General features: G+C 37.2%; 1 protein-coding gene across 6 annotated transcripts in view; it reads left to right on the top strand.

The window, feature by feature from the left end:
- The window catches only part of LOC149778298 (uncharacterized), a 49096-nt gene extending 44019 nt beyond the window's left edge, over positions 1-5077 (top strand). For 4 of the 6 annotated variants that reach the window (XM_089939107.1, XM_089939106.1, XM_089939108.1 and 1 more), the window contains exons 3-4: positions 2281-2445; positions 2790-5077. In XM_089939107.1, the coding sequence (XP_089795233.1) occupies positions 2281-2445; positions 2790-3805 (1181 nt within the window). In that variant the 3' untranslated portion in view covers positions 3806-5077. The remainder of the gene's footprint in view (positions 1-2280; positions 2446-2789) is intronic. The other 2 variants (XM_089939111.1, XM_089939110.1) reach the window with 2 other exon arrangements.
- Positions 5078-20321: the final 15244 nt, after the last annotated feature.

Genomic DNA, 20321 nt, shown 5'->3' with positions numbered 1-20321 from the left:
GTTGTTTTTGTTCTGTTCGTTGCAGAGGTGGAGGAAGTTGATACTGGGAGAATTCTTCTTGTTCTAATTGTCTTATTTTCTCTCCATAAAGTATTTCTACTTCTTCATAAAGAGCTCTGTATTCCAAATCATTACTTTTAACCTGTCTTTTGTTTGCATATATGCGATATGTCCATTTGATAAGATTATTATCATTTACTTTTTCATGAGGGGGGTTAAAATATATATTGTTAAATATAAAAAATAATATTTTTTCGGGTAATTTTTTTTCTTTCAGTATTTCTAATATCTTCAACGACCCCTTCTTTGAATTTTGCAATTAATTTTATATTTTCTTTTATTGGTTTGGGTTTAGATGCAAGTTCTTTTTTTACGTCGGTGATTTCAGTACGACGTTTTCCAATACCTTCAAGTATTTTCTCACCAACAGGTGGAGGCTGAGCCGCAGCTGTATCAGTTGGAAGATCTCGTAAAATCTTCTTTGTCTGTTTAGTTCTTGCTATTTTTTCAGTTTGTTCTGCTGTTTGTTTTGATACCGGAAGAAGATCTTCTTTGATGACAGTTGTAACTTTTTCAGTAGCTGCAGTGACGGGTTTAAACAGTTTTTTAGTGTCTTCTTCGTACTCAACTTGTGCTTCTTGCTGCGCTTGTAGATTTTTTCTTAATGAATCTCGCACGGGAAGAAATTTTTTAATTGCTTCTAGTCTCTCTCGTGCTATTCTTGCAGTATGAGATTCTGGATGTACCATTACTTTTAATATAACAATTTTTTAATTAATAGCAGCAGAGAGGGCGTAAATTTAATTAAACAGATATCATTAATATATGCATAATTGTTCATGGCTGATTCAAGGAACAACAGATAAATGTGATAAAAGGTGCCATGGAGAATATTGCAGGAGACATGATTATATTTTATCAAAAAATCCTCATGCTGGTTCACGACATTGTGTTGGATGTAACAACGGCGTTAGAGGATTATATCAGATTTGTAAAAATTGCGGTGGAAATAAATATAGAAGTCTGTTGGCGTATTACAGAAAAAGAAAAAGAATAAACCCAAAAGTAGAAAAACCACCATCAGAAATAGAATATTATTTAAAATTTAAAGATCCTCATAATTTCCAGGATTATTCAGAATAATATAGCAGCAGAGAGGGTGTGGACCGCATCCCTTGTTTGTCTGGGTCAATCAATGACGCGGTAGTGGTAGTTACCTCTATGAAGGGTCACTATTTTTTTTGTCTAAAAAACGTACTTGACGGATTAAGTGGTCTGTTCACCCTCTCTGCTGCTTCTGAACACTGCGATACATACCACGACAACCCGCAATTATATTAGGGACCATTAATTTCTGGTAGAGGCTCCGGACACGTTTTAAAAAATTACTTTCATTTGTAGCAAAAAAAACCACCATATTCGAGCCATTATAGTATTTGAAAACAAAATAATTATCTTGAGATACAAAAATTAATTCAGATTAAAAGAAACTCGCGGACAACCTTCCCCCTCCCCGAACATTTAACAGTCCGGACATTACTACAAAATGAATTTGACACCCTGTGAAATATAATATGCTGACATCAGACAGCACTGAAGCCTACGATTCTCTCTCTGCAATATTGATAGAATAGGCAGGGAAACTTTGAGTGGGATGCCAACACTCGGGCAACATATTTATCAGAGAGGGTAAGTAAGCATAAAACGTATCTACCCAACAGACGAGAAAATATTTAGTGGAATTGAGATATTATTTACATTTCAATCTGACAACAACTGCTCTCCCATAAACTTTGGATCATTATCAGTCTTGGCTATGGATACATGTACTCAGCATATTAACAAAAACTAGCAAAATACTAAATATGACATTTTTAAGATCCGACATTTTTGCAAACATTAGATATCGCTCAAATATCTTTCACAGCATCTCTTTTAGCCACCACTACGGCATACGTGACGCGTGTCAAAAGTGAGAGATGGATTCTAAATAAAATTATATTTGTAATCTTCAAAATTAGTTTATTCATATACGACTGTTTTGTAAACAAAATAACAATTTCTGAACTATATCGTCATGAAAATTGAAAACATGCGTACATCATTATATTCTTAAGATTACTCTGGATTTTGCATACATGCCACAATGACGTAAACTACTGAAGTACGGTACAGAACAAAATTACAGTGGTACTTAGGGAACACAATATACCGCGGTAACCTGGCATAGCGGTGTGTGTGTGTGTGTGTGCTAGCACTACTACTACTACTAATTTTCAGGTGTGGATGAGCATGGAGAACCTATTCATTGCAGCATGTATCGCCATCTATGGACCAATGGCCCCAAGGAATGTTTCGAGCTTCCGGATTATACTTTCGACCAACATTTTGGCAAAGCCATTCCGTCATTCCCGACCAGAGAAGTCATCCTAGACTACCTGAGTGGTATTTATCCAACTCACACTTTTGTACATATACTACTGATTCTTCAGCCAGATAGTATTTGATTATTCAAGGTTTGATTTAACGAAGTACTGTACGTTGACTACTTGTTTTATTCGATTTTCATTATCATGGAAGCCAAATTTGATATTATTTCATGTGAACCGTCGTCATTAATGTTATATCATACCATGTTTAATTACGCCGTCATTTAATTTTAACGTTGAAACATGCACTTTTTTGATTATTCAATTAGAGTGCGTTCTATTCGGCGTATGTTTTCTTTACTCACCAATTCTTTTATTGATATGACTATACTGACTGTTATCCTCCTTATGTTTCCATAGGGCGATGGAAGACGGTCAATGCAAGAAAGTTTGTTCGCCTCAATACTATAGTAAAGAACGTGATCTACAACCCTGACAAAGATAATTTCACTGTCTGGGCTAAGGACAAAGTTGAAGATAAAGACCTACCTCCGGAGCAGTTTAGTCATATTGTAGTGGCCACTGGACATTTTTCTGTTCCTAATATTCCCTACTTTAAGGGGATTGAGGCCTTTCCTGGAAGGGTCCTTCACAGTCATGACTTCCGAGATGCTCGCGATTTCAAAGGTAAAAGACTGCTAGTGATTGGATCCAGTTATTCTGCTGAGGACATTTCACTCCAGTGTGTAAAATTTGGTGCTATGAGTATCGTAATCTCCTCTAGATCTGGAACCAAGGGTTTCAAATGGCCGGCACAAATTCAAGAGCGACCGCTTCTGGAGAGAATAGACGGACAAACAGTTTACTTCAGGGATGGCACCTCGACGGAAGTGGATGTTGTAATTTACTGTACAGGTTACAAACACACCTTCAGCTTTCTGCCAGACAACCTTCGTCTGCAAACAGAAAACACATTCTATCCGCCGAATCTGTTCAAGGGAATTGTTTGGGTCAAGGGTGGCAATAACAAGTTGATGTATATCGGCATGCAGGACCAGTTCTATACCATGACCATGTTTGATATCCAGAGCTTTTGGGCTTGCCGCGTCATTTTGGGCGAAACAACATTGCCTGAGAAAGTAAAGATGGAGACAGATATAGCCAGATGGATCCAAAGATTAGAATGTGTGACGTCCATCGCTGAAGCAATAGACTTCCAGACAGAATATGTGATGGATTTATGCCGAGATAGTGGATATCAACATAACTTGGACGTGAAGGATATCTTCAATGACTGGGAACAGAAGAAGATGGACAGCATCATCACATATCGGGACAATGTGTTCAAATCCAAGTTCACAGGCACAGTTGCAAGCAAACATACCAAGCCGTTCATGGCTGCTTTTGATGACTCTTATGACGCATTTGTTAGTTAAATCTGCAGCGATTTGTCTAATATGCCTTAATCACTAGAATATAACTATATACAATGTTATGCATTAGACAAGTACCTTCGCAGCCTATTGCTAGAATGTACTTCAATGATAGGTATTGGATATGTTCCTGTCAGCCTTGTACTAGGCTGCAGTGCTCTGTGTTAGACATGTACCTTTGCAGTCTTTTTGCTACACTGTACTGCACTGCTATGTATTCGACATTTTCCTGTCAGCCTTACGCTATGCTGCAATGCTTTGTTTTGGACATGTACTTTTGCAGCCTATTGCTCGACTGTAATACAATGATATGTATTAGACATGTTCCTGTCAGCCTTGTGCTAGGCTGCTATGCTTTTGTATTAGATATGTATATGTGCCTTTGCAGTCTTTTGCTAGACTGTACTGCAATGCTATGTATTTGACATGTTCATGTTAGCCTTTCGCTAGATTTTACAGCAATGCTATGCATTAGACATGTTCCTGTCAGCCTTGTGCTAAGCTATATTGCAGTGCTGTGTACTAGACTTGTACATTTGCAGCCCTGTGCTAGGTTATCCAGTTGCGAGGATGAATCCTAACTTACTGAAGCATCCCGTCGGTTAAAAAAAAAGCTTTTTAATTTGAGAAACAAATGCTGTTAACAGTAACGGTGCTGTGATAGAAACGTCTTTCACAATGAAATCAGCTAACATGCCACTCCAGAAAATTATATAGCTGTCCAAGAAAGAAAACATTTTAAAAAAGGATTTTTTTAAATCTCTATTTTATTTTGTTTTAAAAAGCAAAGAAAATTGTCTTGAATTTTATTGATAAAATATATGTGTATAAAAGATTAGTTTCAATAATGTACTATGCCAGAGGAGAGACGATAGTGAATATGTAAGTGATAATGCAATACTTAAGAAGACCCAACATTGTTATTCTCAGCTGCTGCGTTCAACCCAAGCCTCTCACATTACTATAGCACAAAATGTGGTTATTTCACACATCAAACGTGTGTGTATTTGCGCGTAAAAATACGGAGATAACTGACCTTGAACAATACACAACTGTTGCGAATTTTGTGAATTTCTTCAATTTGACTGATTAAATTTGAATGACGTTAATATCACACGAATTATCGTATTTTTAATATATCTTCAACATCGCAGAAAAAAGAACCTTTTATGGAAAATTAATATGCTGAAATTGGTCTTTATTTTTCTCTTGTTTACTTGCTACACATATCAGATTACTTGCTACACACATTAAAATTAGCTTTGTCTTCACAAATGTTGTGTGTCATGTTTTCTTCCATTCTTCTTCCTTTTTTGTGTCTTCACAAGCAAATGTAATATTTCCTGTTATTGGAGTTTGATTTTCTCACTTGTTGTGTCGTTATCCTGGTCGTGATCAAAGTAAAGTTCGTCTTCATCACTGTGATCATCAAGGATGACACGAACTCGCACGTTTTCTTGGGGTATTTACGTCTCCATGCTGGTAAAACTATGAAAGACAAACTTTGGTTGAGGTTTGCATGGCATATTTAATAGAATTCCAAAACTCGATCACATATTTTAATGGTAAGCTTCAAAACATAGTATCAGGTAAGTTACACACGAGAAAGGCAGAAAGACAGATGGATGGACATATTCTCTTGTCCTATCCTTGCACCGAAGATGGCTCAGAATCATTTGGCTTTTTTAATATGTATCAGTTACATATTCTACCAAAGATTATCGATAGGAGACGTATACAGGACCTTGTAAATATACATGGCATGAAAATACAAGTCTTTATGATCACAGAATGGCCTGAAAGTCTGAAGTACTGGAAAGATCACCTATAGCCTCCACCCATCCATGTATTCAAGCCTTAGTTACGTTTTTTCCTACTGCCAGGTGTGAGGTTATACAACATCTTCACAAGACACCCGTGGACCAATGAAAACTCAAAGAGTTTGTCAGAGATGAGATAATCTTTCTTGTTCCATCAATATATTGCGGTGCAACGTAAATATGGCTCCCCATTGGCGTAGTTTATCTATACCAATGCCAACACAAACCGTTTTACTGCTGTATCATTTCAGTTATTGTATTGTTGATTTTAATAGCAAAAAGATGATAATTATAGTTCTAAAGATCTTGGAGAAAGTCGTACATTTTCTATATTGTCCGCAACATTTTGAATCCCTTTAAACAGGAATTGGCGTTTCTGTATTAAATTGTCACATTTCCACTTGTGGTGGTAGTGACGTTAAGAGAGAAGCGAGAACCGTTTGGTTCCCAATGGTCCTCTGGTAGATCCACCCATAATAAGTAGAGTCTTTTCTACCAAATCCATCTCGGAATTAATTTATTTGAGTGATAATGTGTAAAAAAAATGTGAAATAAAAGAAATCGCAGTTAACTTATTAACAAACTAGATTAAGCTTAGCAAAATAGAACCATTCAAGAAACATGGTTAAAGAAAGTTCTCCAGTAATTTTATGCTTGAAAACGAAATATTTGGATTGCCTATTTATAAACGTTTGTACATATACTCTAATCAAGACCAATGTTTCTCTCCACACTCCACCCTCCGCTCGTTTTATGACGTTGGTTTTATACTGATGCAGTTGTCATTTTATGCAGAAGACATTTTCGTTTTTTAACATAGCTTTTTGCCATCACTGTGCTGATTATTTTTATGTATTCATTTTTCTGGGAAAGGTTCTAAAATGAGGACTGATACAGCCACGGCGATGATGATAATGACAACTACGATGCTGATAATAAAGATGGCTGTTGTAAATATGGCGTTAGGTATTGTTATTATTTCAAACAATATGCTACCTGAAATGTATGTGTTGAATTAAATAAAAATAAGAATGTGGGAACATTATAAAACATGCTGGATACAATGAAGGCATAAAAGCTCTAAAGAGTATGTTTAACATCATTATGTAACCCCAACTGTTTTGTGTTCATAGAAACATCAACAATGAATCCTATTATGAGACTCTGTGTGTGTGTGTGTGTGTGTGTGTGTGTGTGTGTGTGTGTGTTTTATGGTATACCAACACATGAAAGTTAACCATGCCAACTACTAAACTACGAAGGTTCTGGTAGATATGAAATAGTATCACTGCTAGCGATAGACTTGCTCAGCTCATCCGCGAAAGTCACCTGAGATCATAATTATTCTTCACAGTGAAATACTGAAACACCGTTTCTTTATATTCAACAGCCCTGGAAACACTGGCTGGTAAAGTATTGGTTAGTTGAAATAATCATCTGCCGTGGGTGTAATGGTTGGTAAAACCAAATTTTATTTCAGTACTTGTCACCCCTGGATACAATAGATAGTAAAGCCTTGGATTACTTAAATATTCTTCAGTCCTGGGTAAATTGGCTGGTAAAGTCTTGGCTTTCTTAAACACTGATCAGTCCTGGGTACACTGGCTGGTAAAATCTTGGTTTTCTTAAGCATTGATCAGTCCTGGGTACACTGGCTGGTAAAATCTTGGTTTTCTTAAGCATTTATCAGTCCGGGATACACTGGTTGGTAAAGCCTGGATTTAATTAATGCTCATCAGCCCTGGATAATATGCTTGGTAAACCCCTGGTTTACTTAAATATTCATTAGCATTAGCTCTTTGTACACTGGCGGGCAAAGTCTTGGTAAGAGATGTGTGATGCGAAAATGTTGTTGGCTTCAAATACATAACGATAGAGGCCACAAATCTTTGAAAGAGCACGTTTGGTATATAATCATTCTACTAATGTCCTGATATCACCACTAAAAGTCATTAGTTGATGGGGAGAGTATCCAGTCAAATCAATCGAATCTCTTCAGTTCATGTGTGATTGGCTGACATATTATTCATGAATGAAGCTTCATAATTCAAATTTGAGAAATATTTAAATGTCATAATTTTTAGGAAGTCTAGAGGCCATATCCGATTTCAGGGCCATATCACATAGTTTCTATTAGGACTATTCGTCTAATTTAAGAAGTAGTGTATAATACGGCTTTTGATTAGTTTGGATACTTGATATTTACCTAGGCCAAAGCCGTCTACGTTCTTGTGATTGTTTTCCATTAAGGATTTTTGGCCACGAATGCAACGATTTTGCTACTTTCCTCTGGCATGGGATCCTCCGGGTAATTTGTTTGGCGATTTCGCGTGCACGTGCTTATGTCGTGAGGATAAAGTGATGAGGGGTGCACCAAAACAAATATCATATTATTTATTGATCACTCGATTATTAAACCGTACTAGTGTAATCCATGTGAGAATTATGAATATGGGTCCTAAATGCCAAAACCATGCTAGTTTAACCCCATAAGTGAATGATAACTGGCAATCATTTGCTAGATTTTTACTAACGCCCCGGCTCCGTATATATGCCCAAAGATGTCGGTTGTCTTCAGGTTCTAAAAGTTTTTTCATCGATGACCATTGACTACAGTTTATAAATGGTGCTGAGACTTGTTCCTTCGCAAGAAGTTCCAAATAAACACGTATTGGGCAATGTAACGTATCGATATTATTTTGCCAGCACCACCCGAGACGTCGGCTGTTTTTGATATAGCTTCGACAACAATTCCGATTGGTGTACATATAATGGCTGATGTTATAGCAATTCCAGCAAAACCAAAAGCACGGGTTCTTGCCGCGAGGAGTCCTCAAATAACATCAACGATTATATACCCGCTTTTGTATTTCGAGAGTCAAACGGATTTATTAGAGATTCATCTCGAAGATACTATCCTACTTTTTCGATTATCATTTTGAGTGAGTAGGTGTGCGTTCCTGAGGTATGTCACGATGTTCGTATAAAAGTACACTGACTACGCTTCTACTTTGTTCTTTAACGATCGTTTTCGTCCAAGAACTGGTATGCGGAGAAGTGACACATATATCAAAACAATGAGGTGCTTAAGAAATGATGAGAAATGATCTTCATGGAATTATAACTGCACATTCAAGTTGTGGTTTCTTTGTAAATGTTTGTGGTAGTTAAAATGTATTGTTAAGTGTCGATAAGATCCAGGCACTTATTTGTTTGTCAAGAGGAAAAACATGCCTGCATTGCCACGAAATTCAATTATAGGCCAGGAAATTAATTATTGTCCTTAGGGCCATAAGTTTGATTTTCATCCGGGTTGCTTTTGCGGTAATGACGAGTTGTATTCAGTGTAAAGAAATCATCTGGCATACGACCTATGTTATACAGATTTCATTTCCTTATTTGTAATCTACAGAAGAGTAGTGCTAACTTTGACAGCACAGAGCTATATCACAATAGCAAGCATTTGTAATAGAAATAGGCACATTTTCATTTTCAATCAAAGAGATGATATTGCAAATCTAGGATGTGGACAATCCAAAGAACATCAGCATATGTCAAGTACTAGTGATATAACACCATAGGCCGAGTTATTTGATGGAAATGTTAACTGTTTTAGTGCTTCCTTGTTAAGTGTTTGTTGAGAATTTGGGTGAAATATCGTTAATCGAATGCCCTTTGGGGAGTCAGAGGTGGTGACGTTGCTGCAACATTCTTTTCTACATAACAAAGAAGAAATGTGCATGAGCGTAAATGGTGAATTTATTTTGTTTTTTAAAACGTCCATCTATAATACCTATTAAGAATACAATTTTATCTTTTCTAAAACAACTATATGATTTTGTTTTAAATTTTGGATTTTTACGCTCTTGCTGAGATGAAGTACTCTGCTTGAAATTTGTACAAGTTGTTACCTGGAATTGATATAATAAATTTTATCCCAGATGTCCAGTGTACACTTCAATGATCTGCCCAGCGGACGGGACGGGGTCAAGAAGCGGCAGGTACACTAGACAATGAGCATACCAAACGTTCATATTACTCATCCACGTTTGTTGAGACAATTGCAGTAACATGTGTTGCTATTTCTAAGATTATAGTCTGGTCCATAATTAGAAGGACAGGTGCATGTGGGAATATACGGGACATGATGGGTCCGTCATATGCGGCAGTTCTGTTTTATCGGCTTGGAAGTGGTTCCTATGATCGTTTGGGCTACCAGCCCCGTGTCTTGAAACCAGCCACGTAGGAGACATTCCGAAAACGACAAAGGAATGCATAGTACCAATGAAGGCTACACGTTTACCTATTTAAAATAGATGTTGCATGTAGACTAATATTTATCTCTTATGCACATATTCTCGACCCAGAACATTCAAAGGCAATTTATTACAAAACATACTAAAATGTTAATTATGTTTACTCTGCAAATTTCCGCCTTTAAGGCCCTTAGACAAGGTTGAAAGTTATCAAATATATTTAGAAAAGAGAAAGTGTAGCGAGTATTGAGGTTAATGGCACAGTTTGTACATAATGCGGCGATCTTGTATCCAACTGACATATAGTCCTATTTCTCTAATTATTATTTTTCTCACCAGTATTTTGACAGAATTTGATATATAAGTTTACGTCATCAATTTGGATGAATTTCAGCACGAGCCAAAGACTATATATTGTAAATAAAGTTTTAGTATGCACATTTGGTAATAGCGCCCTGTTTTAAGGAATTCTTAGATTTGTGTGATTACTTGTGTGATTATTGGAATTCGGCGCAATGGAAATATCCATAGCCCGAAACAATTAGCCAATTACTAGAAGCTAACGTCACGGAGTGAAGTGTTAGTGAGTTTCCATGATGGAAACCTGATGAATAGAAACCACGCAGATGTGCGGTTGATATATATTTGACAGGTTGTTTTATCTGTGGTCTTGCATTGATTAGAGTAAAACGTTATGAATAGAATGGACACGTCGGGCTTTCTAATTTACAACTGATGTTGTATGGAAGTCTTTGGAAGTTTGGGGTAAACTTATGTCTTCTAGCGAGAATCGCGCCAGGGTTTGACAACCGCTCGGTAAAGTAAATACACCTGTCTTGTAACAGTATTCTTAAGCAATCGATGTTCACAAACAGAATTTAACGTGTTTTCTGTGCATCGAAGTGGATTGAGGTGATCTGATATGTTTTTATCAAGTCTGATTTGAAACTTTAACACTCCGCAATAATGTGACATCACAGCTGATTTTCCCCTCTGATTTCATTTTCCCGCAGATCCTGTCTCTCGCTGATATTATCTACAGTACACATCAGGACTATTAATCCCCAGTGTCCTTACAAATAAATAGTTTAACCCGTTCTATACACAGACTATGACCTGTTCCTATTTTTTCGGTCTCAAACAATGATGTAGCTGCAATTTTTAAGTGTTAAGAATATACATTTATTGAGCAAAAAGTTCATAATACATTTAGAAACATTAACATGGTAGACATATGAACTTTCGGAAAAAATGTTTCCTATGCTATACTTTTTATGTTTGTTTATGCTGAAATACTTCTTTCGCTCTTAAATTAAAATTAAAATGTGATGTTGTATTACTATGGAAAGAAACTAACCAATCTCTTGGGCCTGTCCTAATGGTCTTAAGCGAAATACATAACGTTTAGAAAGAAAATTAAGACTGGTGTTCGTAATATAAAGGAGTCCGACAGGACCGTTATCAGTGTTTATTTATTTAGCAAAAATTCACCTAACGTCCCGTACGGTGTTAAAAACCAGACTTTCATTCGTAAGGATATTTGTCACTATCCAAGGAGATGACGAGGATATGTTTAACTGGGGCGCGTCCTAGTGGCATGTCTGTGCTGTACAATTTCGCTAAGATGGAGGAACAGGGGAATCGTATTCCCGATGTCGTTTGCAACGAGAAACAGTCCGACTGTGATGGGCTGTGGGATTATGACTCGAGAACAGGTATGTTGAACTTTTGGAAAGAAAGAGTGAGTATAACTTTACACTATACAGAAGCTATTAAACACTGGCATCGTCTTGTGAATCCTTGTATAAGCTTTTATGAGGATAACTCCATTTTATTATCAGTCAAAATTATGATGCAAAGAAATACAAATTATGACTTAGGAAATATACTGATTTAAATTTTATTAAAAATTTCAAGCACTATTCGGATGGGATGTTTTCATCCTTTTAACAATCATATTTGCATAAAAGAAGGTAGATGACGTATTATTCCTTTCTTATCATTTAAATCTTAAGGAATCAGTTTTCGCTGGTGTCATACTCAATTTGAAATTCTTCACTGTAACATTTAAGTCGCCCAGTGTGTCCGAATGGTGTAAAGCTCTCACTTTTTTACAGCTCACCGACATCTCATCTCTGTCCATATGGGTCCAAGTCTCGAGCTCGACCAACGTACGTATGTAAGAAAGCTTGCCAGTAGCTTCTCGTGGGTCGGTTGTTCTTCTGGGGTTTTCCCGGGTTCTTCCTCCACCAAATATACTGGTCACCATGTATAGCCTATCACGTGTTAAATACATCGATAACCCCTAACAACCAACCAACGAGGTATTTCAAATATACGTGAAATTGGAATGCATTATATTCAGATTCATTATAATGTTTATATACATGTTGATTTACTGGAGCTCTAAATCAAATGAAAACTATCAACTGAAACGAAGTTATTAGATTTTATATGTATAGTATACGTGACAAAATAGTGTTCATTTGTTGACACTTCAGATCCCTAGCTATAAGGAAAGTAGCAGGCCTATTAGTTAACCTCGTCCTTCCCCATGGTACAAATATATCAGATTTGTGTATATGTGAGTAGAGCAACCCCACCCCACCTAGTATATGTAGTGTAATTTCAAAAATTAAATGAATTGTTTTAAAAAGATAATTTGATTGCGATTAAAGTATTTCATTTATTTGAGATACCTATTTCCAAGTTTCAATTGTCCGTGTCTGGAGCTTTTAATATATGTAAACATTCTTTTGGTGAGCTTTTTAGACTTTTATTTTCTGAATTATTTTAATATTTTCCGGAGAGCTTTTCTCCTATTTTGTCTGTTCAGATTTTCTTATATATTTGTGTCACGTATTTGCATAGTTACGAGAGGTTTCCTCCGCCAGATCGGTTATGAGTTGTTAACACTGGATGAGAACAAAAGAAAGAAGTTAGAATTTAAAAATGCTGGAACGTTATATGACATGTATGCAAGAGATCCGTATTTGAGAATCGTAATTGTTGGTGTATGCGTATGTTATACCCCTTGTGATTGGTTGATTATGCCAAGTTGTTATAATAGTGTCCCTATTTTCAGGGATTCTTCTGAGGCTATGTCTGCCTTTACTATCCTTATAATATGTACCACAGGGCAGACCAAATACGTCCATTATGTACCCGCGTATCAGTAGTCCCGTACCCTGCCTTCTTCATTTCGTAAAGCGTAGGAAAGAAGGCCGGGTACATGTTTACAAGTTAATAATACTGCATCTGGGCCGTAATGGCCACGTTCTGGACAATCTAGTCTACGTCACGTGGCATATTGATACCGTAGCATCCAACTAACGACTATAACCGATAAAATGAATATGAAATCTGGACAACCTAAACAATATTACGTGGCATATTAATAACATATCCGCTAACTAGCAATATCCCTTATTTTTAAAAGAATGAACTCCCTCCCATTTATAATTGCAAAGAGACGTGTTACAAACTTTTGAGTCTACATATATTATTAATTACGTTATCCTGGCTCATAAAGTTGCCCATCGCCCATGGGCTACTTCATTTTCTTCACATGCCTTTCATAATGTATGTTACTCTTATGTTCATATATTTTAAACCAGATATTGCTCACGTTTGACAGACAAATTAGGTTCAAGATCGACACGGTTCATCTGACTCTAGAAGAGACATTTCAAAAAATTATGAATTTGTAGTTGGAAAATGTGAAATCTTTAATTTCATTTTTGCAAGAACTACAGATTGGCTCGAGACATCTTTTACAAAAATCAAATCTAAAACAAAGGACACAAAACATCCTGTCCAAAATAATCGTAATTGGAGACAAGAAAGACGGGCTGAGGGGATAAATTTGCTATTCATGTTCGTCCTGGTTGTTTGTTATCTATTACGTCCTCGAATTCGCAAATCTAATTATATGCATAACGATAATGGTGCTATTGAATTTAGGTGTAAAACAATTACCATAATCATTGATGCGAAACATTACTATGATATACAATATAACATAAATGTTACTAATTCTGTTGCAAATTGTCCAGAAATCTGTTTGATAATGCCATGTATGTTTCAAATATGATTGGAAACAAAAATTCAATATAGTTCTGTTATTTATTTGCTGAGATTATATATTAATGTTATAACTATCTATAACCATGCGTAGGTATAATAATTGAACTTCATAAGTCATCAGAATATATTGTATATTATGCATGAATAGCTACATCTCTCTTTCGGCCGTTCATGCAGTGTGTCACGGAATTTAACTCATATTTATTGAATACATGTACTCGGGTTTCGTTTTTTGTGTACAACGATACCCGAGGGTGATTTATGTATATTGTGTCGTATTTCGAAATAATGAGTTTGGTTCATCCCATGCCACACGTGCGAAGCGCTCTCGATAGGACGAACATAATGCCTACATTGCACAGACTCTCTGTGTATAAATACCTCACCGTATGTACATTTCTTTACAATACGAAATGCTCTTGTCAGCGGGTAGTCTGCTTCAAGGCCTTGCACATCTTCAGCTGTAGAGGTATGTAAGTTTATTAATTTCTAGTCGCTAAGTTATAACTACTGTATTACCACGTTTATTTTTGAATATTTGCTATGTAGCTTGGTGTACGCAGTATAATGCACATATTTCTGCAGTTTTCGACTTCGCAAGGGATTTATATCAGTAATGTAAAGCTACATTATTTTTAAGAACAGTTTAATATAGTAAGATTCTTATCGAGCATGATTAGGTTTATTTTTTTAACCTGTCATTTTGTAATTATTGTGCTGATAATGTAATCTATATAACTTACTGTGTATAACATCATTACGTTATAATGCCCTTATCGTGTATAGTACATGGTATTGGATATATTTTCAGCTGTCTATGACCGGGGTGTCCGGAATGTCTAATGTCCAGCGTCAGGAGTGTCCGGTGTGTCCGGAATGTCTACTGTGTGTCACCAGAGTCTAGTGTATGTGACAGTGTCTGTCTGTGACCAGAGTGTCTGTCTGTGGTTGAAGTGAACAGACTGTGACCGGAGGGTCTAATGTCTGTGACCGGAGTGTTTGTGTCTGGAGTGACCAGTGTCTCTATGAGTGTCCGTGTCTGAAGTGTCCAGAATGTCTCGTGTCTGAGGTGTCCAGAATGTCTCGTGTCTGAGGTGTCCAGAATGTCTCGTGTCTGAGGTGTCCGGAATGTCTCGTGTCTGAGGTGTCCGGAATGTCTCGTGTCTGAGGTGTCCGGAATGTCTCGTGTCTGAGGTGTCCGGAATGTCTCGTGTCTGAGGTGTCCGGAGTGTCTGATGTGTGAGGTGTCCGGAGTGTCTGATGTGTGAGGTGTCCGGAGTGTCTGATGTGTGAGGTGTCCGGAGTGTCTGATGTGTGAGGTGTCCGGAGTGTCTGATGTGTGAGGTGTCCGGAGTGTCTGATGTGTGAGGTGTCCGGAGTGTCTGATGTGTGAGGTGTCCGGAGTGTCTGATGTGTGAGGTGTCCGGAGTGTCTGATGTGTGAGGTGTCCGGAGTGTCTGATGTGTGAGGTGTCCGGAGTGTCTGATGTGTGAGGTGTCCGGAGTGTCTGATGTGTGAGGTGTCCGGAGTGTCTGATGTGTGAGGTGTCCGGAGTGTCTGATGTGTGAGGTGTCCGGAGTGTCTGATGTGTGAGGTGTCCGGAGTGTCTGATGTGTGAGGTGTCCGGAGTGTCTGATGTGTGAGGTGTCCGGAGTGTCTGATGTGTGAGGTGTCCGGAGTGTCTGATGTGTGAGGTGTCCGGAGTGTCTGATGTGTGAGGTGTCCGGAGTGTCTGATGTGTGAGGTGTCCGGAGTGTCTGATGTGTGAGGTGTCCGGAGTGTCTGATGTTCGGAGTGATCCGAGTGTTCCGAAGTGTTAGTCTGTAGCAGCTGTGAAGCTGAACTGTAGGAGCCGTGGAGCTGCAACAGTGTGCTTATGACGGAGTGTATCTCCGTACATGTAATTTGTTAGTCGTTGGCTAATTTTGGGGTTCGTAAATCCCAGTGTATCTTCGGGACTGTAAAGATCAGTTGTTTATCTTTTTAATCACCATAATTTCGCTACCCGAGTGAATGCATTTTTCTACATGAGTAAAATTTTACATCGTTTACTACCTGAGTAAACTATATCCATCGTTTCATTGTCAAATCGTTGTGGACCATTCACCCGTTGTCTTTATATTTAAATGCTTAATTAATTTATTTGTATTTTTCATAATTTAAGTCTGTGCGTTCTTATGTTAATCAAATCCAATATTTGGATTTTATATATATGCACGCACATTTTCATAATTAGTTGCTCATTCAAGTCGTTCATTATTAAAGATTGCATTTATATCATCGTCAAGTGTTCTGTTGTGAATCCGAAAATCCCACCCGGTTATCTTCTGATCGATTTTCCTGATTTTAGGGCTTTATTAATACTGCAAAATATGAAGTCCATTCTTAGGTGTATTTGAGACTTACATTTCAATGCATTTAGCATACTCTTTACGTTCTCGGACGCCATATCAACGTATTTGTGACTCGCCTCTTCGTTTCGTGGTGTCCATTTGAACGCTTTTGGAGCTCGCCTCTGCGGTTTTGGTGTCCATTTTAATGTATTTGAGACTCTCTCTCTCTTAGTTCAAAGGGCTTCCATTTTATTGAATTTGGGACTGACTGAACATTTTGGGGCTATCATTTCAGTGTATTTTGGGGCTCTCCTTTCGTTGGGTTCCATTTCAATATATTTGGGACTCGTTCTTTTAATTATAGGGCTTCCATTTCAGTGTATGTGGGACTCGCTTGTTCTTTCCTGGCCTTCCACTTGAATGTTGAATGATGTAAACTGCTCTATACTGAATATACACATTTCACCAGTGTCCACGCGAGTTCCAGTCTCAGCTCTACCAATATGGGTATGTAAGAAAGCTTGCCAGTAACTTCTCGTGGGGCAGTAGTTATTCCACGTACGACGTTTTTTTGAGTTCACTCCGTGCAGTAGGAAAAATTATCACTGAGGTCTGAATATGTGGATGGGAGTGGGAATATCTTATGGGTTGAATATTGTACAAGAATGGCGTGGATATTGTATGGGTACGATATGGAATATCATATGGGTGGAATATTGTACGAGAATGGCGTGGAATATTCCATGGGGCAATATGACTGAAAAATTGTTAAAGATACGTTAAAAATCCAAACCCCACACATATTCTATGGGTACGGTGTGGAATATTATATGGGTGGAATATTGTACGAGAATGGCGTGGAATATTGTATGGGTACGGTGTGGAATATCTTATGGGTAGGGCGTGGTTTTTGGTACTTCAAACTTTCGGGTGAGTTGTGTATGCTGCGATCATAAAGACTTTTATTTTCATGTTACTAATATTTAGAAGGACTTTATAAGTCACGTATAGCAAATCTTAAGTAGGTCATGTCACTAGTGCCTAATAAAGATAAGCCAAGTGAAGCCATATTCGGTGCAAGAAGAAGTTAACGGGATATATCTATCGGTCTTTCTGTCTGTCGTTCTCTCGTGTGTAATTTACATTAGACTCATTTCATTTTAAAGATGCAGTTAAAATGTGAGCAATATTTTCAAATTCTATTAAATTTTTCACATGCCAAGCGTTCTTGATCCAAATTTTCCCCTTCATAGTTTTGACAGAATCGTGAAACGCAAATACCGCAGAAAGTGGGTCTTTGTGTGATCCTGGATGATTTTAGTGATGCAGATGAAATTTTCTTAGACCATGACAAGTATAACGAAGGCTTCACAACACGTGAGGACATCAAGCTCCGAGGACAGGAATTATTAAATTCGATCAAATTTCCTAAAGCAAAGAATAGAGTAAGAAATAGAACTCATAAAATTACTGAAGAAAATACGAACTTTAATGTGTGAAACAAGTAATGTAGCATGTGTCGCAAGCAATCTATTATGTGTAGCAAGTAATCGAATATATGCGGCAAAAATCTATTGTGTGTAGCAAGTAATCGAATATATGCGGCAAAAATCTATTGTGTAGCAAGTAATCTAATGTGTATAGCAATATATTATATGCAGAAATTAATCTAATGTGTATAGCAAGTAATCTAATATATATGGGAAATCATTTTATATGTGTAGCAAGTAATATGTTGTTTATGTTCAGCAAGTAATCTAATATATGGTTCAAAATCTATTATGTGTAGCAAGTAATCTAATGTGTATAGCAAGTAATCTAATAAATGGGGGGCAGGAATCTCTTATGGGTAGCAAGTAATCTAATGTGTATAGCAAATAATCCAATATATGCGGCAGACAATATATTATGTGTAGCAAGTAATCAAATGTGTATAGCAAGTAATCTAATATGTGTGGGAAAGAATCTATTATGAGGAGCAAGTAATCTAATGTGTATAGCAAGCTAATGTGTATAGCAAGTAATCTAATAAATGGGGTGAAAATCTATTATGGGTAGCAAGTAATCGAATATATGCGGCAGACATTATATTATGTGTGGCAAGTAATCAAATGTGTATAGCAAGTAATCTAATATGTGGCAGACAATATATTGTGTAGCAAGAAATCTAATGTGTATAGCAAGTAATCTAATATATGTGGTAGACAATATATTATGTGTAGCAAGTAATCTAATATGTCTAGTTTGTAATGAAAAGAAAATTAAAGATTAATTTCAACATACTAGTTTTGTGGAAGAACTGACACATAGCACCATACTAATTTTTTGCAATGTTGAGGAAATATTGAAAAGAGTATGGTAATTCATATGATAACAACGTGGTTCAGTTTTAAGCTTCGTACATTCAAGGAATTCACAAGACGTGTTCTTTTTAAAACTTTGTAATGTACAGAGCAGTTATCCATTGACATTTGCACAAAAGCATACAAGCACGCTTAAAAATTTCAGATAAATTCCCCGGATCACGTATCGTATGTTTCAGACAGGTTTCGTCCCTGCAAGTGTGCAGCCTAGCACAAGGCAGCAAGGTATTTGTTAATGCATAGCACTGCAGATATTTATTTTTCTCTGTGACATTTTAGACAAATTACAGTAGATTTAGCTTACAACATGCATCAAATGAATCATCAAAAGCAGCCATGAATGGCTTGGGATGTTTACATTAAATCGTGCCTATGAACTTGGATTTGAACACATTGTCCTGATATGTGATGATATTCCTCTTCTTCTGTTCCCAGTCATTGAAGATATCCTTCACATCCAAGTTGTGTTGACACCCACTATCTCGGCAGAGATCCATCACGTATTCTGTCGGGAACTCGATTGCTTGAGCGATGGACCTCACACGTTCTAATTTCTGAGTCCATCTGGTTATATTGGTCTCGATCGTCTCTTCGCCCGAAAAGGTCTTGTCGCCAAAAATAACGCGGCAAGCCCGAAAGCTCTGGACTTCAAACACGGTCATGGAGTAGAACTGAGTCTGCATGCCGATATGCATCAACTTGTTGTTGTCAGTCTTCGTACAAACAATTCACTTGTACAGATTTAGCGGATATAATATATTTTCCTTTTGCAGACGGAGAGTGAATGGCAGAAGCTGAAGTGCGTTTGTACCCTGAAGTAAACAGTTTATCTCTCTATCCTCTCCAAAAGCGGTCGCCTTGAATTTGTGCTGGCCATTTGAAACCCATGGATCATAATCTAGAGGAGCATACGATACTCTTAGCCCCAAAGTTTACACATTGGAGTAAAATATCCTCAGCGGAGTAACTGGATCCTATCACTAGTAGTTGTTTCCCTTTGAACTCGCGAGCATCTCAAAAGTCATGATTGTGAAGGACCCTTCCAGAAAAGGTTTCAACCCCCTTAAAGTAGGGAACGTTAGGGACAGAAAATGTCCAGTGGCTCAGGGTGTAGGTCTTTATAATCAGCTTGTTCCCTGGCCCAGACAGTGAAATTATCTTTGTCAGGGTTGTAGATCACGTTCTCCGCCATAGTGTTGAGGCGAACCAACTTTCTTGTACCGAACGTCTTTCGTCACCCTGTGGAAACGTAACGAGGAAAAGAGTCGAGATAGTAATATCAATAACGGAATTGAATAACAATTGAAAATGTACACCGAATAAACAAACTGCTTTAATTGAATCATACAACAATTTTTCCAAAGATACAAGATATCTAAATGATAGAGAATTTTTCTATTCTTAGAAAATAATCATTTGTTTAAAATTCGTTAATATTTGTTTAAAGTATTTTGACTGGCTGAACATTCAGATGTTGCTAGTTACTTAGACATTATGAAGAGTTTATAGTTTAAGTTCAGAAGTTCATGTTGGGTGTTTGTAGCAGGAGCATATATTTTATAATTTTATATATTTATGCTTTAATTAGGCAGAAGTAGCTATTTTATTATTTTATGTAGTTAATGTTTATTGATGATTGAAATAAAGTCATCAGTTGCAAT

Source organism: Sinohyriopsis cumingii, chromosome 17 (assembly GCF_028554795.1).
Source record: "Sinohyriopsis cumingii isolate HCF-2022 chromosome 17, ASM2855479v2, whole genome shotgun sequence".
Taxonomy (NCBI): domain Eukaryota; kingdom Metazoa; phylum Mollusca; class Bivalvia; order Unionida; family Unionidae; genus Sinohyriopsis; species Sinohyriopsis cumingii.
This window is presented reverse-complemented; position numbering and strand designations above follow the sequence as displayed.